The sequence below is a fragment of the Megalobrama amblycephala genome, linkage group LG9, assembly GCF_018812025.1.
Source record: "Megalobrama amblycephala isolate DHTTF-2021 linkage group LG9, ASM1881202v1, whole genome shotgun sequence".
Classification (NCBI taxonomy): Eukaryota; Metazoa; Chordata; class Actinopteri; order Cypriniformes; family Xenocyprididae; genus Megalobrama; species Megalobrama amblycephala.
Genome location: NC_063052.1, coordinates 41,512,515 through 41,536,228, shown reverse-complemented (window position 1 = coordinate 41,536,228; position 23,714 = coordinate 41,512,515). Strand labels below are relative to the sequence as shown.

General features: G+C 36.3%; 2 protein-coding genes across 4 annotated transcripts; both read right to left on the bottom strand.

The window, feature by feature from the left end:
* Nucleotides 1-246: 246 nt before the first annotated feature.
* Nucleotides 247-16,570, bottom strand: LOC125275958. Of its 3 annotated transcripts, none has more exons than XM_048203324.1 (10): nt 16,147-16,570; nt 14,322-14,450; nt 10,953-12,496; nt 10,474-10,664; nt 8,623-10,322; nt 5,826-5,954; nt 2,413-3,951; nt 1,880-2,071; nt 894-1,081; nt 247-807 (listed from the first exon to the last, which is right to left on the bottom strand). In XM_048203324.1, the coding sequence occupies exons 2-3, from the start codon at nt 14,446-14,448 to the stop codon at nt 11,616-11,618; spliced, it is 1,008 nt and encodes a 335-aa protein (XP_048059281.1). In that variant the 5' UTR covers nt 14,449-14,450; nt 16,147-16,570; the 3' UTR covers nt 247-807; nt 894-1,081; nt 1,880-2,071; nt 2,413-3,951; nt 5,826-5,954; nt 8,623-10,322; nt 10,474-10,664; nt 10,953-11,615. The 3 variants fall into 2 exon arrangements, with proteins under 3 accessions (XP_048059281.1, XP_048059282.1, XP_048059283.1); XM_048203326.1 differs by lacking the exons at nt 8,623-10,322; nt 10,474-10,664; nt 10,953-12,496; nt 14,322-14,450; nt 16,147-16,570 and adding an exon at nt 7,954-8,613.
* A 199-nt stretch (nt 16,571-16,769) lies between these two features.
* Nucleotides 16,770-21,947, bottom strand: LOC125275957 (NADH dehydrogenase [ubiquinone] flavoprotein 1, mitochondrial). Its single transcript, XM_048203323.1, has 8 exons — nt 21,750-21,947; nt 21,434-21,617; nt 19,543-19,732; nt 18,345-18,557; nt 18,089-18,255; nt 17,642-17,723; nt 17,396-17,541; nt 16,770-17,255 (listed from the first exon to the last, which is right to left on the bottom strand). Exons 1-8 carry the CDS (start codon nt 21,929-21,931, stop codon nt 17,178-17,180), a joined length of 1,242 nt encoding a protein of 413 aa, XP_048059280.1. The 5' UTR covers nt 21,932-21,947; the 3' UTR covers nt 16,770-17,177.
* Between the last annotated feature and the right edge of the window lie 1,767 nt (nt 21,948-23,714).

Here is a 23,714-nt window from a genome sequence, read left to right as displayed (position 1 = left end):
ATGTTTTTTATGGCTTACTAATAGAAGGGTTTATAATGAAGATCCAATTGCAATAATAATACAATACACTTTAAGCATAAATAAAATAAATAATTTTGCCTAAAACCAATTATGAAGAAATTCATGCTTCACAGTTCATGTAAAAGTGTTGAGTAATGTTTAAAAACCAGCTCAGGTCCATTGTCATGCAAAGAATAATTTTACTGCAGTGCTGTAATTATACTGAGGTTAGAAGCATCAAAAACACAAATATACTTATAATTAAATGAAATTAAAATAAAAGGAGCATTGTAGCTGGATGTGCATTGGTGAATCCACCCTTCAGAACTTCTTCCTCCCATAACCTCGCTTTAGCAGTTTAGCCTTCCACACTGCAAAGGGTTTTGTTTCCGTCTCCTGACAATACCAGTTACCATAATACTGCCGATGAGTTGACCTTATCCTCTCTTTATTGCACTTTCTGCACTGGATAGCGCCTGATCTTCGTACAAAAGGTGTTAAAACCACCATCATTTGTTTTGACAGAGAAGGACCAGAAAGCAGGAGGGGCAAAGTCAAGGATGAACCTGACTGGGTTTCAGTGGGAGCAGGTTGTACTGGTGAGGCTTTTTCTTGTGTTGTGTTGTGTTGTTGTTTTCCATCACAGTGTCTAGAGGCAAGTTTGAAATGAGAGGCTTGTCATCACACTCCATACTCTCCTCTTCTTTTATGGAAACAACCTTCTCTGGAGCCGTCATTTCATTCGCCAGAGAGGATGTGCTGGGTGTAAAGAGATCCTCCACCTTAAACTGGGAACTTCTGCTTATCCTGTAATTGTGCATATTAATAATTTTAAAGTGTATCCTTGACATACCACCAAAACATTGTGGAAAACTTAAGTATATTATGCATACATTGATGGAGAATCTTTTAACAGAGATGGGGCGGATTGCTGTGTGATCGTCCAATCCCCGATGTCCTCTTGTTTGGAATAGCCCTCAGCTTTGGATGTCAGTGGTTTCCATCTGTCTAATGATAAAATTTCTGTCCTGGAATGCATTGCCATTCTGCCGGAACAGGTACTCTAACCCAATCAGTTCACCTAAAACACAAGGAAACTGAAAATAAATGCATTGGCCAGCAAGAAACAAGGAAAACATACATTCATTTTAAAGGTCCCGTTTTTCGTGGTTTTTTGAAGCTTTGATTGTGTTTATAGTGTGCAATATAACATGTGTTCATGTTTCGCGTGTAAAAAAACACAGTATTTTTCACATAATTTACTTATCTGTATACCGCTGTTTCCACTGTCATAAAGACGGGCTGATGACTTCCTTGTTCTATGAAGTCCCTCCTTCAGAAATACGTAACGAGTTCTCATTGTGCCAGCGGTTCCTGTGTTGTGATTCGACAGCAGCTTAGCGCTCCTTGCCCGGAAAGGTCACGCCTCTTACCATAACGTGGAGATGCACGCGCTCAGTGTTATTGTAAACATGTCTTTAATTTTACCCTATCAATTTGAGCCGGAATCAGACCCGGTGATTGGACTGCGGGATGAAAACAGCGTTTCGACGACATGGCGACAAACACACTCTACAAACGCAACTCTTGTGTATTCCTGTGGGCGGAGGTTAGTCAAAAAACTGTTTTAGTGACGTCATTAAAGAAGGAAGTAGAGGGATGTAGTCCAAACTGGCCGTTCGATGTAGGCGACTTCTGTTAAATAAAATATCTCGCTTGGCATTGAACTTTGAGCTTTAAAATTTTACAGATTTTATTTATACTCTAACAACAACATTACACACTAACTAAAGTTTGAAACATGGGATCACGAAGAACGGGACCTTTAACTAGCATACTGCATGTTTCATTAATTGTGTGGAATTAATATATATCTTACCAGTGTATTTACTTGTACTAGTATTAGACAGAACCTTCTGTTGAAACACCTCCTCTTCAAGCTGATTGACATCATGCTGAAGAAAATATGAGGTTGCCTGCAGACTCTCCGAGGTTGCAGCAGTAGTTTCATTCCACCTTTCCAATGCATCCAACAAGTAGATTTGGAAAAATGTAGAACAAGTTGGCTCTCCTGAAATAAAATATATACATACAGGTTAGTCTCTTAAATCTCATATTTTGCAGTATCAAAAATGTTTGTAACATTGTAAGAATAAAAACATACTGTTTTTAGGCAAAGTTGTGAAGTTACCAGAATACAGTACATTTAAAAAGTTAGGACATTAAAAGGCTTGATATTGTGCAAATAAAATATAAATATTTTGAGCTACAAAACAGCTTGCATTCAAAAGGTGGAAGATCAATCAAATCAGATACCATACCCAACTTTTGCTGGATCAGCTTATTACAATAATGTGTTGCATTTTCAAATCAAATCTCATTAATTTGCTGCATTAAACTACATTTTTTTACCTGAAATGAACTGGTTCAGATGCTGGTGGAAGGATTTAACAGAGTTGGAATCTCTGACACATTTGTAGGTTGGCAGAAGGTGGTCTCCCTTCACCAGTTTCCCAGTTTGCTCATACAATTGTACACCGATAGGATCCACTATACACGCCACATGTTTCTTCTCCAAATCCCATATCTCAGCCATTCTGTTGGAACTAAAGAGCGGCACTCCCTACAAATCCCATCCCGCCTCACCATCATAGAGCTGAATGAGTTTTGTGATGCGTTCTTCGATGTCCATTGCATTACGCGTGGTTTGCCTACAGTGGAGGGCTAACTCACTTCTGCTGAGATGATGCATTAGTTCATCATCAGAAGGCTGCATGATCTCGCACTTGAGCTCGGTACGCTTCACCTCCTTCAGCTGCTTCAGCTCCTCCTCATCCCATTCGAAAATACAATGGCTTAGGCGGTCCATGAAGGTCGCGTATCTCTGATGCAACTCTGATGTACAGCCTGCAGCAATCCGTCTCATGAATTCCGAGATGTCCAACCTGACTTCCATGTCTTTCCACTCTTTGAACGTTCTCTAAGAAAGTTGGACCCGCAGCAGTCTCTGTTGACATACAGAACCTCAGGAGGAGCCACCGCAGCTTTCTTGTACCTATTTATGACACCTGAGATCATTGCTTCAAGACCGGAGTCTTTTTTTTCCGTAATCACCGACGTGATAACCTGCCCTTGTTCATTGGCAACACTGGTCACCCAAGTTCCTGAGAAACTTCTTGGTGGAACCCATCTTTAGCACACGACCAAACTTCGAGGTTATGCTGGTCTTAATCTCGTTCATTCGGTGAAGTACATCCAGAGCAAACACTTGCCTCAACCAACAGTGTTTAGGAAGTGGAAGCATGGCAGGTGGGCTTTGAAACATCACAGGATGGGCAAAGCTTTTGCAATCTGTCAGATACTGTACAGTCTTTTGCAGCCATACCTCAGTGTGATGTTCCTCCAGTTTCTTCTGGATTTGGCTGATGCTGGTCCCCAGACGTCTCTGATGGTTAAAGTGAACAACCTTCAGGTCGCATCCCATCTGTGATGCAAGAATGCAAGGGTACTGGACTCTATGACCAATATCAAGTTGTGACACTACATCATGACTCCAGCTTATCACCTTCCGCTTGCATTTCCCACAAACCAGACACTCTGTTGCCATGAAGTATGACCCTTTCAAATCGACTACCTGTCTGAGCTCCTGATGCAGACCTGCTGACGTGAGCTCTTCCTTCACGCAGTCTGAACGTGGACAGGTAAGCTTGACGTTCCACAGCTTTCGTGGCATCCAGAGAAACAATACATGACCAAAGTAGCATCCCATCTCTGGCTCCTCTATTAAGGTAAAAGGCGGGAACGGCGGGTACCACCACATCCTATCTATCCTAGCATAGTCCATTTCAGGCTGCATTTCTGGAGACCACTTAAACAGGGCCTTTGACACCCATGTGTGATTGGCAGGGGGCAAAGTGCGAATCCAGCCTGGAGGAAGACAAATTCTTTTACCTGAAACAATAAATGAGATAAACTAGGGATAAATTTGGTTGGAAATGAGCATCCCAATGCCTTACTCACTCTGAAGGGCAGAGCCCTTGAGGTTGGGACTTCAGAGGGAGCAGGGCACATGTGGGTCATAATAGCCCCTTTTGCACCAGGTAGTTATAGGAACTTAGTTATAGGAGCTAGCCAACAGGGCAGTTCCCCGAGAACTAAATGTTCCTAAAGAACCATTTTCCTGGTTGCATTCGCACTGCCAGTAGGAACTCTGAAGTGACGTAAGCTGCCCCACAGCGACATCATTTAAATGCGGCATTCAACAACGTTAACAACTGGAGAACAGAAGGTGCTGTGTTTTTGTTGTGTGTCGTGGAATTCGTGATAATGGAGAACGTAGACCATTAGATGTATAAGTTATAAGATGGAAAGAGCAAAAAGTAGGTCTTAGAGACAAACTCTTCTATGACAACTTGAGGCACTGCATATCATCAAGGCTGAGAAAAGATCACAATACCCCAGACAAAGGTGACAGGTCAATCCTGTTAACATTAGCTTCCTGTATGTTTATCCTGGTGAAAACTGTGCGCGTTTACATGGCTTTTTAAAAATGTTGTGTGCTCTTTCATATGGCATGCGTTCAAGTAAACATTTTCTTTCTTTCCTTTTTTAATGCCATTCCAGCTTCTATGGCTACGTTCATGGCGCTATGTTTAAGATTCATTTAAAAAAACGTAACACTGCATTTGGATATTCTTGGTTAAAAACCTTGCAATTAGCGTACATTTAGATCACTTGTAGTTCCTTTTGTGCTGGGTTTAATTCTACTCTGAAGTAGGAGCTAATTTAGTTACCCCAAAAGTGGGTACTTCCGTCCATTAGTTCTAGGAACTATGAAAAGGTTCCTCTGGTGCTAAAGCCCCTTATGAAGCCGTTTGTAATACACTTGGCAAAGGGAGCAATGAAAGACAACATAAGCCGCGTTTCCACTGCAGGAACTTTCCCCAGGAACTAGGGACTTTGGGGTGGTACTCGGTGTGTTTCAACTCAGGGGTTGAACATGCTGGTTGAGTTCCCGCAGCATTTTGATTGGTTGACTCCATGCAGCATTTTATTTCAACCATCGTTTTTTTTTTTTAAGTCTGTTGCGGTGTGTGCAATAAGAGCTGTTTGCTATTCAAATCAACAATGGAGTTTTAAAAAATACGACCTATGAACTGATGACAAGGTTCAGGCTTTATTGAGCTTATAGGAAGAAATCCAGAGGGAACTGGAAAGTCGCGCGCAGTCCTACATCACCGGACTATCTTCACGGTACTTTAGACCACTATGAAAACGCAGCTAGCAATAGGTCTGGGGGAAAAGAAAGTTCCTGGGACAAAATTGTTCCGGGTAATTTTGGTGGAAACGCGGCTATAATTTCCTCATTATATTCACCTTGAACTTTACCGTGATAACCCAGCAGGACGTCCATCACCCCATTAACTGAATCTCCTATTGCTGATGATAGTTGAAAATAAATATTAATTTGTAATAGTGTGCAGTGTTTGAACACTACAGATATTTGTATCTAATTGTATCTACTATTAAACACATTTCTTACCTATAAAACTTTGTAAACTCCATATGAAATGCATGACAAAAATGTGTGTAAAATATTATAACAAATCAAAACAACATTTCCACCATACAGCTTTAAAATGAATTGCGAGGACCATGGCATGTAGGAAGGGCCCTTCGTAAAGGGATTTAGTTGTTCACTTTTGTTTGGAACGTTCCAGCAAATGCCGTCCTCTGCCAAGGTGCAAAAATGCTGTTTGGAATTTGATCCATTTGTGAACAAATATTTTAAATACTCAAAAGAAGCAAAACCTTAAGATACTCACTAAATACTTGTGATGTCAGCAGCTCAGAAGTTTGTTCAGGGGTGCAAGATGAGCCTCCAGCCACATCCTTCGCTTTCAAGATTGGCGAAGAGTTTCTGTGTCGCCTATATGATCTGCTTGGCTTCATTTCTTTAAAATAAAAAGACTGAACATTAAAATAAAAAGAAAGCACTGATATAAGAAAAATTCTGCCAGTGTCAGAAATATATACTTGACTCTCTGGAATCTGGGTGTTGATACTGTTAATTCACAGTTCTACTGTTGAGACGAATTACGAATATATACAGTAGAACATTTAACATAAAAATTAATAGTCTTGCACTGTTAATAGCTATTCATAGATCCAGATTTATGTAAAAAAAGTTGATTTATAAATGATGTACACATTGTTTTTCTGACATCTTAATGTTTAAAGCATAAAGCATAGGTTAAACATATGAATGAAATTCTAAATAAAAGGGTTACTCACTAAACATCTCAAAATCAAAAGAAAAAAAATAGTTTTTTATTTCACTTAAAAAACAACAACAACAACAAAAAACGTATATTCTCAATGTCAATTGAAAAAAAAAAAAAGCATTTCAACAGCATGTACTACAGCAATACACTACGTATTGGTTGTACTGCTTTAAAACTATTAACAGCAATGTAAAGATATTAACTGGACATGCTCTTGGTAGAAGACTCAGAAATTGTTTGCCTTCCTTTTTTTCCCTTCACTTGTGTTTTTGTATGTTTGTATTGTATGTTGTTTTCTTTCTCAATCTCTCTCATGGTTTCAGGTTTAATCCGTTTTCTGTATCCAAATGCTGTCAGAAAGAATTATTGAATAATGCTTCTTTCTGTAGTCAAGGTCAGTTTGCCTTGGGGGAGTCTCTAGGGAGTCAGATAAAATGTTCCCAATGAAAAATAATTTGCATCCACAATGTAATCACATTGTGAGATGTTGAGAAAGACCAAGGTTGATGAAAATGATCTTGAAATGTACATATGTAAACTGAAACTGAAATATGGGACCTTATGATAACCTGTTCATTTGATTATTTAAACACTTTTTTAAGTCTTTGTTCTATGATATATAAATATGAATAATAAGGTATATAAACTTTTTCTGTATATACCACTTTGTATGCATCTCATTCTTCCCATGTGGGCTCACATTAAAAAAAAAAGGGATCTAAAGCTGCACTTACATAACAGAGCAAAGTTTGTGGGAAAAGATTAGGCTTTTCACAAGCAGTGATCTAATGATATACAGTTAGAAATGACTATTTCTGTAATTAAAATTCATTTGAAAATTATAATAATAATAATAATAATAATAATAATAATAATATGAGAAGTCAAGATAAACTATGATAAAGAGAATTAGGGGGATAACATGCTACATTGTGCTGAAAACATGACTTAAAAAAAATTCACCCCATTTTTTGGGAGCGTGGGGATCCCTGAAAATATCCATCATAAAATTTGCTAAATTACACAAATATATACTTTATGTATTTAAAAAAGTATATAAAGTATTTGCCAAAAACAGAACTTATTTACCGTTATAAAAAAAAATAAGCAAGTCCAGCCCAGGTGAAAAAAAGTAATGCAAAAGTAAAGTAACGCATTACTTTTCATAAAAAGTAACTAAGTAATGCAATATTGTAATGCATTACTTTTAAAAGTAACTTTCCCCAACACTGCTGTAAACCAACATCAAATGACTACTCAATTTATAGCCAATTTATGAGCTGATAGGCTTGATTCTCTGTGGCAGCATAATAAAAATAAATAAATAAATAAATAAAATAAATATCAGTTAGACACATAATGCACATTCTTTTGAGTTTTCAGAACTTGTAAACATAAAATTCATAGAAGGACTTGAATGCACCATATGGTTCCAATATGCATCCACTCTTTAGCATGAAGGCCTATTGCCTGAACAAAAGTGCTCTAACTGCACAGTGTTGCCCTGAGGCAACAAACAAATAAAAAAAAAGTTTTAGTATATAAATAAAAACAAAGTAAGTCTTTTAACAATCAAACATACTTCTTTACATATTGATGCACATGCATACATATTTTTTTTATAAAAAAAAAAAAGATATTTCATGTTAAACAGTGCTAATTATCTTACCAATTGGTGGCACTGTCCCAAGCAGCTTTGCTTCCTAAAATGACTGCTCCATAAAACACAAACAAAAGGCTACGCCCACTTCAGTCCATCATTTCATTAAACACACATGTCAGGTGATATTATATTTTAAAAAATGCCCCCCAAAAAAGTGGTTTGTTGCCTGAGGACAACACTATGCCATAGAGGGATAAAATGTAGGATTAATATGAAGGCTTCTTTTACTTTATGCAAAATGTTTTGTTTTGTTTTTTTACGAATTTGTGGTGAAAAGGCATTTTTTCACAGGCTTTGCGAGAGTCACCCAAAAATTCTAATAAATTAATGTAGAATTAAAAAGAAGGCTTCTTTTATGCAGAAAATTCTTAAGATTTTGGGGTGCAAAGAAATTACATTTTTGACATGCTTTGCAAGAGTCACCAAAACATTTCTAATAAATTCTACAGTCATATGCACGTGTGGTTCGCTTCGCTGCTTGCTGGATATCATTCATTGAAAAGGAAAAACTGTTGGGATTCGTCGCTCTGAACAGTATCAAACTTCATTATTATACAGACTATAACTGAAAGCTGCAGGATTGAGCAATTGCGTTTCTACTTGCGTTCAACTACAAAATGTCCATAAAAACAATCAAAGTAACTCGGTCAAGTACTGAGAAACAGATTATCTTACCTTTGACAACGCGACAAAGAGGCACAAATGTACAATCGAGGCTGCAAAAAGCTGAAGCGTTTACCTGATCAACGTTAAAACAAGCGAGATGGTCGAGAACAAACGGCGTTGATTGGCTGATTCTTGGTATGGTTTTCCAAGTTTTGTGATTTGTTCATCATTTCAAGAGAACTTGATCAGATAAAAGCTTATTAACGAAAGTTTTTGTCAAAAAATAATAATAAAAAAAATAAATAAATAAAAATAAGCTTGCAGTTGTGAGTAAAGTTGCATTTCAGCTTAAGATAGTTTCTTTTTTTTTAAGGCTAAACTTTGTGTTAATGTTTTTTGTTTTATGGCTTATTAATAGAAGGGTTTGTAATAAGGTTCCAATTGCAATAAATCATACACTTTAAGCATTAATAAATAATTTTGCCTAAAACCAATTATGAAGAAATTCAGAGTTCATGTAAAAGTGTTGAGTAATGTTTACAAACCAGTTCAGATCCATTGTCATGCAAAGAATGATTTTATTGCAGTGCTGTAATTATATTAGAAGCATCAAAATCACAAAAATAGTTCAAATGAAATTAAAAATTAAAATGAAAGGAGCATGTGTTGAACATTGGAGGGGACCCATTTTTTTATAAAGCATAAAGAAACAAGAGGAGGAAGAAGAAGGAAATTCTAGTTGGGAATTGTTTTTTTTTTTTTACTATTTGCAAATAATATTTGCATTAAATATGCACACATGTAGGCTACTTTTATTTGTATACCTAATATGTCAAAAACGTAAAAGTATCTCATCACAATCAGCTAGGAATTACATGAATCACATTAATACATATTTACAAAACCTCTATATTTGAGAAAAAGTTGAATAGTTTGCATCACTAGATGTAACTGTCTGTCTTTTAACATTTCTATCGCAAAACATGAATTAAATGTTTAGCTATTTACATCTTACCTCACTCTCTTTCAACATTAAAACATTCACATTCTGGACTCTGTGAACAGTAAACCCCGCCTACTTTGATTTGATTGGCCATCTCAATCATTTTGACATTGACGAGAGCTGAGGCAGACTAGTCACCAGACTAAAAAGAACTTTTAAACCTTTTCGTCATCCTTATGACATACAGATCCCTGCTTCATGAAGTGCAGCAAAGCAGTGCAAGAATTTCAAATACTGGGGGGGACAGTTTGGCCATTTCTAATTATTGGGGGGACGGTCCTGCCGTGTGGTGTTACGAACAGGAACTGAATGGCGACTCACTGTTGGTGGTGCATCAACAATAATAACGTCATCACAATAATACTCCATACTCTCCTTTTCTTTTATGGAAACAACCTTCTCTGGAGCCATCATTTCATTCGCCAGAGAGAATGTGCTGGGTTCAACGAGATCCTCCACCTTAAACTGGGAACTTCTGCTTATCCTGTAATGGTGCACATTAATAATTTTAAAGTGTATCCTTGACATACCACCAAAACATTGTGGAAAGCTTAAGTATATTATGTATACATTGATGGAGAATGTTTTAACAGAGATGGGGCGGATTGCTGTGTGATCGTCCAATCTCCGACATCCTCTTGTTCAGAATAGCCCTCAGCTTTGGCCACATGGATGTCAGTGGTTTCCATCTGTCTAATGATAAAATTTCTGTCCTGGAATGCATTGCCATTCTGCCGGAACAGGTACTCTAACCCAATCAGTTCACCTAAAACACAAAGAAGTTAAAAATAAAAATTGGCCAGCAAGAAACAAGGAAAACAAACATTCATTTTAACTAGCATATACTGCATGTTTCAATAATTGTGTGGAAATAATATATTATAATATATATAAATTATATATCTTATATATCTTACCAGTGTATTTACTTGTACTAGTATTAGACAGAACCTTCTGTTGAAACACCACCTCTTCAAGCTGGTTGACATCATGCTGAAGAAAATATGAGGTTGCTGCAGACTCTCCGAGGTTGCAGCAGTAGTTTCATTCCACCTTTCCAATGCATCCAACAAGTAGATTTGGAAAAATGTAGAACAAGTTGGCTCTCCTGAAATAAAATATATACATACAAATTAGTCTCTTATATCTCATATTTTGCACAGCATATGAATGTTTCAAACTATGTTTTCACATTTTTTGTAATGTGTATAAGCATGGGCGACATTTGACTCTCGTGTTAGGGGGCAAGAAAAAAAATCTTAAAATTTTTTTTTTTTTTGCAGGTTCAAAACGTCTTTGAACGTCTTTGTTCAAACGTCTTTGAACGTCTTTGTACCTTTTCTAATCAAATATTAATCTGTTTTTACATTTTTTACTCTGACAATAATGTTTTTACCTGAAATGAACTGGTTCAGATGCTGGTGGAAGGATTCAACAGAGTTGGAATCTCTGACACATTTGTAGGTTGGCAGAAGGTGGTCTCCCTTCACCAGTTTCCCAGTTTGCTCATACAATTGTACACCGATAGGATCCACTATACACGCCACATGTTTCTTCTCTAAAGCCCATATCTCAGCCATTCTGTTGGAACTAAAGAGCGGCACTCCCTACAAATCCCATCCCGCCTCACCATCATAGAGCTGAATGAGCTTTGTGATGCGTTCTTCGATGTCCATCGCATCACGCGTGGTTTGCCTACAATGGAGGGCTAACTCACTTCTGCTGAGATGATGCATTAGTTCATCATCAGAAGGCTGCATGATCTCGCACTTGAGCTCAGTACGCTTCGCCTCCTTCAGCTGCTTCAGCTCCTCCTCATCCCATTCGAAAACACAATGGCTTAGGCGGTCCATGAAGGTCGCGTATCTCTGATGCAACTCTGATGTACAGCCTGCAGCAATCCGTCTCATGAATTCCGGGATGTCCAACCTGACCTCCATGTCTTTCCACTCTTTGAATGTTTTCCTAAGAAAGTTGGACCCACAGCAGTCTCTGTTGACATACAGAACCTCAGGAGGAGCCACCGCAGCTTCCTTGTACCTATTTATGACACCTGAGATCATTGCATTGAGTCTTTTTTTTCCGTAATCACCGACGTGATAACCTGCCCTTGTTCATTGGCAACACTGGTCACCCAAGTTCCTGAGAAGTTCCTGAGAAACTTCTTGGTGGAACCCATCTTTAGCACACGACCAAACTTCGAGGTTATGCTGGTCTTAATCTCGTTCATTCGGTGAAGTACATCCAGAGCAAACACTTGCCTCAACCAACAGTGTTTAGGAAGTGGAAGCATGGCAGGTGGGCTTTGAAACATCACAGGATGGGCAAAGCCTTTGCAATCTGTCAAATACTGTACAGTCTTTTGCAGCCATACCTCAGTGTGATGTTCCTCCAGTTTCTTCTGGATTTGGCTGATGCTGGTCCCCAGATGTCTCTGACGGTTAAGGTGAATGACCTTCATGTCGCATGCCATCTGTGATGCAAGAATGCAAGGGTACTGGACTCTATGACCAATATCAAGTTGTGACACTACATCATGACTCCAGCTTATCACCTTCCGCTTGCATTTCCCACAAACCAGACACTCTGTTGCCATGAAGTATGACCCTTCCATGTCGACTACCTGTCTGAGCTCCTGATGCAGACCTGCTGACGTGAGCTCTTCCTTCACGCAGTCTGAACGTGGACAGGTAAGCTTGACGTTCCACAGCTTTCGTGGCATCCAGAGAAACAATACGTGACCAAAGTAGCATCCCATCTCTGGCTCCTCTATTAAGGTAAGAGGCAGGAATGGCGGGTACCACCACATCCTATCTATCCTAGCATAGTCCATTTCAGGCTGCATTTCTGGAGACCACTTAAACAGGGCCTTTGACACCCATGTGTGATTGGCAGGGGGCAAAGTGCGAATCCAGCCCAGAGGAAGACAAATTCTTTTACCTGAAACAATAAATGTCATTAACTAGGGGCAAATTCGGTTGGAGGTGAGCATACCATTGCCTTACTCACTCCGAAGGACAGAGCCCTTGAGGTTGGGACTTCAAAGGGAGCAGGGCACATTATGTGGGTCATAATTGGTACTTGTGCACCAGATAGTTATAGAAACTTCTGTTCTGGTTTCTTCAAGGGGAGTGTCTATGGGCGAGAAAACGTATGTTTTTATTTTTTCAGATCTGTCAATCTAATGGACGAAATAAGTTAGCGCAATTTATATATAAACGCGCATGGAGACGATGGGAAAAACATATGGGAGAGCATCAGCTTTCATTTCCACTCTTAGTTATAGGAACTAGCCACCAAGGTGGTTCCCCAAGAACTAAATGTTCGCCTAGAGCCATTTTCCTGGTTGCATTCACACTGCCAGTAGGAACTCTGAAGCGACGTAAGCTGGCCAACAGTGACGTCATTTAAACGAGGCGTTCAACAATGTCAACAACTGGAGAACAGAAGGTGCTGTATTTTTGTTGTGTGTCGTGGGATTCCGAGATGGAACGAAGACGTATAAGAGCAAAAAGTAGGGCTAAGAGATCAAATTTCCTATAACTTGTGGTGCTACATATCATCAAAGCTGAGAAAAAAACACAACGCCGCAGACAAAGGCGACAGGTAAATTCCAGCCAATTAATAAATTCCGGCCAATACAGAGTCAGCATTCTGACGTAGAACCCAGAAGCCTATACTGTCTATACAACGCAAACAGCGTAGGACAACAACAAAGGAGAGAAGAAATTGTCGAACAAAGTCGTTATTTTTGTTTTTGCACACAATAAGTATTATTGTTGCTTCATAACATTAAGGTTGAACCACTGTAGTCACGCAGACTATTTTAAAGATGTCTTATGTTGCTTTCTATGGGGGACTAAAAAAACCCCATCGTATTTCATCAAAATATCTTAATTTGTGTTTCCGAAGATGAACGAAGGTCTTACGGGTATGGAACGTCTTGAGGGTGAATAATTAATGACAGAAATTTCATTTTTGGGTAAACTAACCTTTTAAGTCGAACTCTTCCGCCATTTAACTTTAACCCTTTCAGGCATGGATTATAACCTCAGTCAGGATTTTTTCCCCTGTGTTCTTATTGCTCTTAGGGCATGAAAAACAAGATTTGAAATGTATTTTTATTTTTATTAAAAGATTTCCAGATATCCTGTGGACAGCATGCATTTATGTTTTAAATTGAAGAGATATTAACTGTATTAAACATAATATGATAATAAGATATTATTACACACCAATAAATAAAATTATGTGAAATCATGTGAAAACTCGTATGTTTAGGTTCAGTAATTTCACTTTAATGGCAAATAATAGGTCCTTTTCATTGCCATTAAAGTGAAATAACTGAACATAAACATACAAGCTTGATAAAAATGCTCATTTTAGAAGAAAATTTCAGATGGCACTTAGAGGCTTTTGCATCTGAAGTCTTCATATATATATATATATATATATATATATATATATATATATATATATATATATATATATATATATATATATATATATATATGTGAAATACTGCAAACGCAGTTGAACTTTGTGTATCTTTGATGGAATCACGTCCTCGTGTTTTGATATCAGAGATCTCTACAACCTGTCAAGGTAAAACTGTGGAAACCCAATTCAGATGCTCCCTCCAAGTAAGATGCATAACGTAATCAGATTACTTTTTGATGTAAGGAGAAAAGTAAATTTAAAGATATAAAATTTGACCCATTTGTGAACAAATAGTTTAAATACTCAAAAGAAGCAGAATACTCACTAAATACTCGTGACACCAGCAGCTCAGAAGTTTGTTCAGGGGTGCAAGATGAGCCTCCAGCCATGTCCTTCGCTTTCAAGATTGGCGAAAAGTTTCTGTGTCGCCTGTTTGATCTGCTTGGCTTCATTTCTTTTAAATAAAAAGACTGAACATTAAAAAAAAAGAAACCACTGATATAGGAAAAATAATGCCAGTGTCAGAAATATATACTTGAATTTCTGGAATCTGGGTGTTGATACCGTTAATTCACAGTTCTATTGTTGAGACGAATTATGAATATATACAGTAGAACATTTAACATAAAAATTATCAGTCTTGCACTGTTAATAGCTATTCATAGATCCAGATTTATGTAATAAATTGATTTCTAAATTGAGCATGTTTTTTTCTGACAGCTTAACATTTAAAGCACATTCTAAAAATTAAAACTAAATCACAAAACTGATGTGTTTTTGATAAACATATGGGTAAACATATTAATGAAATTCTAAGTAAAAGGGTGACTCATTAAACATCTCAGAATCAAAAGAATAAATAAATATGTTTTATTTCACTGAAAAAAAGCATAGATTTTTAGATTATGGCTTTATTTTTATGACAATTAAGCAAATTCCCCCCAAAATTCACAAATAATAAAAAAAAAAAAAAATCTCACTGTAAATTGAAAAAAAATAAAGCATTTCAACAGCATGGTAGTATTAGTTGTACTGCCTGGAAAATATTAACAGCAATGTAAGGATATTAAGTCGACAGGTTTTTGGAAAAGACTCAGATATTTTTTGCCTTGCCCTTTTTTTTTTTTTCCCTTCTGTTTTCTCAAGTATCTGCTTTCTGTATCCAAATGCTGTGAGAAATAAAACGGTGAATAATGCTTCTTTCTGTAGTCAAGGTCAGTTTGTCTTGGGGGAGTCTCTAGGGAGTCAGATAAAATGTTCCCAATGAAAAATAATTTGCATCCACAAGGTAATCACATAGTGAGATGTTGAGGAAGACAAAGGTTGATGAAAATGATCTTGAAATGTACATATGTAAACTGAAAAATGGGACCTTATGATAACCTGTTCATTTGATTATCTAATCAATTTTTAAAGTCTTTACCTTGAAAAGGTATATAAACTTTGTGTGTGTATGCCTCATTCTTCCCATGTGGGCCCACGTAAAAAAAAAAAAAAAAAAAAAAAGGGATCTGAAGCAGCACAGACAGAACAACAGAGCAAAGTTTGTGGGATTTTTTTTTCTTACAAGCAGTGATTTAATGATATACAGCTAGAAATGACTGTATTTCTGTAATTAAAATAAATACTGAAAATTATAACAGTATGAGAAAGTCAAGATAAACTATGATAAAGAGAATTAGGGGGATAACATGCTACATAGTGCTGAAAACATAAAATGTAGGATTAATATGAAGTCTTATTTTACTTTATTAAAAATTTTTTATGATTTTGGGATGCAAAGAAATTATATTTTTCACAGGCTTTGCAAGAGTCACCAAAAAAAAAAAAAGTTCTAATAAATTTTACAGTTCCTATATCTTCAACATCCCACATCTCTCTTTCAATATTGCTATATGCAATTTACAAACAATTATCAAGTGTCATAAAAACTTGCGGTTCGCTTCGTTACTTGCTGGATATCATTCATTGAAAAGGAAAAACGATTGTGAATCGTTGCTCTGAACAGTATCACACTTCATTCATATACTAAAACAGTTGAAGGATTGAGCAGCTGCGTTTGGAAACCCACTGAACTTACTTCAACGAAATCATGTCCATAAAAACAATCACAGTAACTCGGTCAAGTACTGAGAAACAGATTATCTTACCTTTGACAACGGAACAAAAAGGCACAAATGTAAAATCGAGGCTGCAACAGCTGAAGCGTTTATCTGATGTTCCCGGGTTGGTCGAGAGCAAACGGTGGCGTTGATTGGCTGATTCTTGGTATTGGTTTTGTGAGTTGGTTCATCATTTCTATTCTTTGTGTTGACTTCAACTTAACCCTTTCATGTGGTTTCCAGTCATGGAAACGCCAGGAAAATGTATTTATTTTTAAATTAATTAATTAATTTTTCTGATTATGTTCTGCATTGAGGCTCAAAAATTGAGCATTAAATAAAGACATCTTTTTAATTATTAATTTCAAGGATTTCAATAAAAATCCTCCATTACAATCTAAATGAAATGATAAAAATTATAATTAAAAACAGTAACTGTGAACAACTGGAAAAGTCAGAGAAATTAATTGGTCAAAATGGGTGGGAACACCAACTTTATATAAAGTATAATTACATTAACATCACAATGGGACATCACAAACATAATGAGAAAACTATGATCTTTATGTTCCCTTTCCCCGTTTATTTTTTTATGAATACCAAGAAAAAATAAACTTACATTCGTCTCCCCGATTCAATCTCTGTTCATGACCAATCCAAAAAAACACTAATTTAAGTTTTAGGCTCTTTATTTTCACAAATAAATGTTTATACAGTGTAAGATTTTCTTACCGAGAAAAACGGTTTGAACATCATAATGGGATTTAATATAATTACATCAACCATAACCATGTACTCACTACATGTTACTGTAAATGAGTGATGTTATCTGCTCAAACAGTTTCCACTCTATAATGTGTCATAAGTCATCCACTGACTGCTCAGTATGCTGTTGAGTCTATCACCATGATGGGATAGGCTCTGCTAAAACTATTTAAAGGTTCAAAGATGCCACTGATATATGTAATAGAAACTAAAGATGGATGCCAGCAGTTCCCACATCAGTGAGCGAGAGAAAATGTTGGTTTTGCTTAAATAAGTGATGGGATGAGAAAGAACGAACACAGATATGGGGGCCTTCAAGCGTGCGCCTGCTGTTTCTGTTTGAAGTCTGCGATTCTGCTCTCCATTATAGGGCGGAAGTGACGGATCAATCCCTAAGAACAACGAAATATAAATGTAACAGTTTTATTTAAACCATTTATAGCAGTTTAGATTAATCATGGTGATATATTTTAAAATAACTTAACACTGAAATAAAAAATAAATAATAAATTAAAAATAAAATTGCCTTTACCTGAACTGGCCATGCGGCTCCATCTCCCAAGGCGCAGATGGTGTGGCCCTCAATCTGCTTGCTGATCTCCCAGATCATGTCGATCTCTGCTGCCTGTGCATCGCCTTTCACAAAGCGCCACATCATCTTATTCATCCAGTCCACTCCTGAGAGGCACAGAAAAGAAAGACTAGTAAATATTCACTGTAATAAAACATATTGCGCAGGTAAAAACAGAAAAATATGCATTGACATAAATGATCATACCTTCTCTGCAAGGAGTGCACTGCCCACAGCTCTCATGCTTGTAGAATTCAATCAAGCGGGCAATAGCTCGAATAACATCAGTCTGTGAAGGGGCAAAACTTCTTTTAATCATAATATACTAAATTCCTCTGCCGATACAATCTGTTATTAATGAAAATGACATCTATGCTGATAGTTTGGTGATAATGTCTCGAGCTTTTGTGCTGTTCAATTTGAAAGATCCTATGCTGTTGAATGCTTAAGCTACAGTATAGACAGTACAATGTCTGATTAGTAAAAAAAAAAAAGATATCTAGCCTATTGTGTTTCACCAATTTAGAAATATTCTTATTGTAAAAAATGCTAATAGGAAACTGCAGTGAAGAAGAGAGGAGAAATTAAAAAGTTTCAAAGTGGTCTGTGTCCACAGAAACTAAACCATTTGTTTTTTTTAACAAATTGACTCACTGATTTATCCATGACAATAAGTGCTGCTGTGCCGAGACCCGTCTGAGCCTGAATGAGGGCATCAAAATCCATGAGAACGGTGTCACACACATGACGTGGGATTAAGGGCGTGGAAGAGCCACCAGGAATCACACACAGGAGATTATCCCAACCACCCCGGACGCCACCTGCAGAGATCATATGAATTATGGCTCAATAATTGGACATGATTCAACTATGAACAAAAATGTCCATGTAGAGACAGTATGAGGTGTACCTGCATGCCTTTCAATCAGCTCTTTAAGGGGAATGGACATCTCTTCTTCCACCGTGCAGGGGTTGTTGACATGGCCCGAAATGTTGAAGAGCTTCGTGCCAGAGTTTCTCTCTCGACCGAAACTCAGAAACCATGTGCCACCACGACGGCAGATGGTTGGTGCCACAGCTACAGTCTCAACGTTGGCAACGGTTGTTGGACAGCCAAACACGCCTGCAACAAGAACATGCTATATTAATAAATAAAACAAATAAAATTACTAAAATAAAATAAAACATTTATCTCAGGTCACGTATAAAAAAATAAATAAATAAATAAAATTGATTAAACTAAAATAATTTTTTTTAAAAGTCACATTTATATCCGGTAAAAAATAAAATAATAAAAAAATAAATAAAGGTTACATCTTTAACTGGTTACTTATAAAATAAAATAAAATAACTAATAATATTATATATATATACACACACACACAATTTTAATACAACATTTATCTTAGGTCACATATTCAAAATAAAATAAAATTGATTAAACTAAAAAAAAAAAAAAAAAAAAAGTCATATTTATATCAGGTTATCTATTCAAAATAAAATAAATTAAAAATAAAACAAAATTAAAATAAAATAAATGAACAAAAAAAACCTGTTACATTTATAACTGGTCACTTATAAATGAAATAAATAAAATCACTAAAATAAAATAAAATAAAATAATAATAACAACAACATTTATTATATGTCACGCATTTTAATAATAAAAAAAAAAATTGATTAAACTAAACTAAAAGCAAGTCACATTTATATCAGGTTAAAATAAAATAACAATAATAAATAAATAAATAAAGGTTACATTACATAACTGAGTCACTTATAAATAAAATAACTATAATAATATAATAAGAATATTAATATGTATAAATAAATATTAAGATGGCATTTATCTCAGGTCATGTATTCAAAATAAAATAAAATAAAAGTCACATTTATATTAGGTCATGTAAACAAAATAAAATAAATTAGAAATAAATTAAAAAAAAAAATAAATAAATAACAACCACTTATACAAAATAAAATACATTTAAAAATTAAAAAAAAGTATCAAAAATACATTAAAATCACAAGTCACATGTACAAAATAAAATATAAAAAAAAAAAACAAATATCATTTCTTTTATTTTTTTAAAGCAATTTTGACTTACCCACATCAGCAGGGAAAGGGGGTTTCAGACGAGGTTTTCCCTGTTTTCCCTCGATGGACTCAATCAGAGCCGTCTCCTCTCCGCAGATGTACGCTCCCGCACCGCGCATCACAAACACGTCAAAGTCATAACCTGAGCCGCATGCGTTCCTGCCAATCAGCCCTGCTGCATAAGCTTCATTAATGGCCACCTGAATGAAACCACACATAAACACAAAGTCAATACATCACTCCCTCAACTACTGTGTACAGCATTTTATCACATTTACTGAAATGAACCCCTTTACACATAGGATTTGACTCACAATTCATTCTGATAACGTTTGACAATGCGAACAACACTAATAAGCAAATAAAACATAGCACATATAGATATTAAAGCTGCAGTCCGCAACTTTTTGGGTGTTAAAAATTTACAAAAATGATATAATGAGAACATACAACATGAATTCATTTTCCAAACTGTGTTTTTGTCTTATCCTGAATCATTATGGTACACTTATAATAAGTGTTTATATTTGGACTATTTCAGACCAGACTGGTAGGACTCGAACGTAGGCTAGAATGTTACTCCGCAAGACACGTGCAGTTCTGTCTATTAACCGCTAGAGGGCCAAAAATCACGGACAGCAGCTTTCAGTAATAAACTACTAATAAAATACACCATTTCAATCAATTCTATTCATAAATTAACAAAGTAGATTTAAAGGTGCTAAAGAGGATGTTTTGTTTTATACATTTTTGCAATATTACTTGAAACTGTCTTTACTAACTGATAAAAGACTATTTATTAGGTGCACTGAAAGGAATAATATTAATATACATCATCTGTGCACGAGGTAGGGCCTTAAAAACATCAGCCAATCGTTTACGCGATGATTGGCCCTCTGGCTTGATGACGTTCCTTGTGAGAGACGTGCACAGCTGCAGATTATGAGTTACCTGCGGTGAGTCCGACATAATGAATCCACTAACACAACACAGCGAATGCCGGTGGTAAACACTCGTGTTCAAATACTCGTGCACGAGTTTTGGGAGGCGTTCCTTTGAAATGAGCTGTGAAGGAGGGGGGCTGTTCTTACGCATGCGCTCATTTCAAATACTCAGTAACAGTCTTTGGTTTCTCAGTCGACGAAAAAATCCTCTCCATCACCTTTAATACGTTATATTTTTTAAATTATTTATAAAATCAAAATATATAGTGTAATATTAATAATGTACATTACTTTTCAAAAGTTTGGGGTCGGTAAGATTTGTAAAGATTTTTTAGTAATATTTAAAATAAACCTCTTATGCTCACCAAGGCTGCATTTATTTGATCAAAATACAGTAAAAGTGTGTCACATGATCCTTCAGAAATCATTCTAATATGCTGATTTGCTGCTCAACAATATTGAAAACAGTTTTCTGGATTCAGGATTCTTTGATGAATAGAGAATTAAAAAAAACAAAAAAAAACAGCATTTGTTTGAAACAGAAATCTTTTGTAACATTATAAATATCTTTACTGTCACTTTCGACCAGTTTAAAGTGAATAAAAATATGTTTTTTTTTTTTTTATTTATTTATTAGAAATGCTTTAGTAGAGTATTGCAATATAAAAATCATGATATTAGTATTTATTTATTCATTTCAGTTCTAAATCTTGGATTTATTATTTCACAAAGTTTTTCACAATGAATTTCCTACATGTGATGTTTGTCTTTTTGGCCTTTTGAAAGTCTTCACATCAGAAGTGTGATTATGAGGCCTTAAACTGCTGCCTGCATAGGGAGCTCATTTTTTGGAACAGTGCTTAGCAATAAACAATGTTCCTTTCTTTGTCCCTTTAAAAAATGATCCTTATTATACAGATGTGAGGATACACAGGTACGCAGATATTTGTTTTTCACCTGCAGGTTGGACGACTCATTGTAGAACTCTCCACGGATGTAGATGTACGCCGCACGTGCTCCCATGGCTCGGCCAGCGACCAGACAGCCCTCAATCAGCTTATGGGGATCATTACGCATGATCTCTCTGTCCTTGCAGGTACCGGGCTCTCCTTCGTCAGCATTCACCACCAGATATTTAGGCCTGAGCGGAAAAAAGAGAATGACCTGATTTGATCCAAATAACAAAAGCTAAATGTGGATCCATCTGCAGCAATCTGTGATGTATGAGTGCATCTTAGTTATATAAATCTTCTTTGTGGAGATATAAACCTACCTGCCATCACTGGGCTTGTTCATGAAGCTCCACTTCATCCCTGTTGGGAAACCAGCACCTCCACGGCCTCGCAGCCCTGAGACCTTAATCTCATTCAGGATCCAGTCCACTCCTTTATCCAGAATCTCCTTGGTCTTGTACCAGTCACCTCTCTTCAGAGCACCTTTCAGCCTGAGAAACATGGAAAGCACATGCACCAACAATAAAAATAATATAATAATAATAATAATAATAATAATAATAATAATGCTTTAAAAGGTGCTAAAGAGGATCTTTTCGTCGACTGAGAAACCAAAGACTGTTACTGAGTTTTTGAAATGAGCGCATGCGTAAGAATTTCCAGGGAACGCCTCCCAAAACTCGTGCACGAGTATTGGAACACGAGTGTTTACCACCGGCATACGCTGTGTCGTGTTAGTGGATTCATTATGTCGGACTCACCGCATGTAACTCATAATCTGCAGGGCCCGGTTTTTCAAAAGGTTTAATCCGGATAAAATTGATCCGGATTTAGTAATCCTTTTTTTGCGATCCGTGATCACGTAATCCAGTTTACTTTTGGAGCCAGTTTTTAAAGCAACATCGGATTGGATCAATCTGATCCGGATAGGAACTTTTCAGGATCACCAAATCTGGATTTCCAGTGCTCTACGGAGGCCCTAAAGGGACATGTTGATAGAAAGAATATGGGTTTTGAATTAAATATATTTTTGTTGGATATTTACAGCTGTTTGGGGATTGTTTTATGGCACCAAAATTTCTTTTTACTTTAGAGTAGGTTACCGAAAGGCTAAATATGTAGACTAATGTCTGCATTTAATTTATTACTTTAACAGTTAAACTAATCAAGAGCAAGATAAAAATGTGTATGTATATTACATGATAAAAATGTTGTATTTTTTGACTAGTTTTAAAGTTTTACTACATTTTCCTCCTGGAATCCACCTTGAAATCCTACCCCCTGTTGGGATCAGGATAATCCTGTTTTTTTGGATCAAAGTGATCCAAATCCTACAAAAAAGTTCTGAAAAACCCAAACTAAAGGTTTGATCCGGATCAAAACCAAGATTGGATTACGTGATCTAATCCGATTACGTAATCCGTTTTTTCTTTTGAAAAACACATTTTCAAGATTTGATCCAATCCGTTATCCAAAATCCTAGTGGATTACTTTTGAAAAACTGGGCCCAGTTGTTACTCCTGTCTCCTGACAAAAACATCGCATGCGGCGCCTGTGGAGTGTGGAAAGTTACTGGAGCGCGCAGCCGCGCACGTCTCACACAAGGAATGTCATGGCAGTGATTGACAAGCCAGAGAGTCAATCCGCTCACGTCTCTCACAAGAAACGTCACGGCAGTGACTGACAAGCCAGAAGGACAATCGTTTACGCGATTGGCTGATGTTTTTAAGGCCCTACCTCGTGCACAGATGATGTATATTCCTTTCAGTGCACCTAATAAATAGTCTTTTATCAGTTAGTAAAGACAGTTTCAAGTAATATTGCAAAAATGTATAAAACAAAACATCCTCTTTAGCACCTTTAAGCATATATATATTATATATATGAACACACACACACACACACACACACACACACACACACACTGGTCAAGTTTGGAATAATTACGATTTTTAAATTGTTTTTTAAACAAGTCTCTAATGCAGTAAAAACTGTAATATTGTGAATATTGTGAAATTTAAAAGAATAGTTTTCTATTTGTAATATATTTATTTAATATATTTTTATATAAATTCCTGTGATGGCAAAACTGAATTTAGTTTTTTTTAAAAGATAAGAATAATAATAAGAACTCTTATTAATAACTGAGCACCAATAATAATAATTGCACACTAAATTAGTATATTAGATTTGATTTCTGAAGGGTCATGTGACACTGAAGACTGGAATTTTCAGTGGAAATATTTTAAATTGTAATAACATTTGCAAGTATTACTGCTTCTACT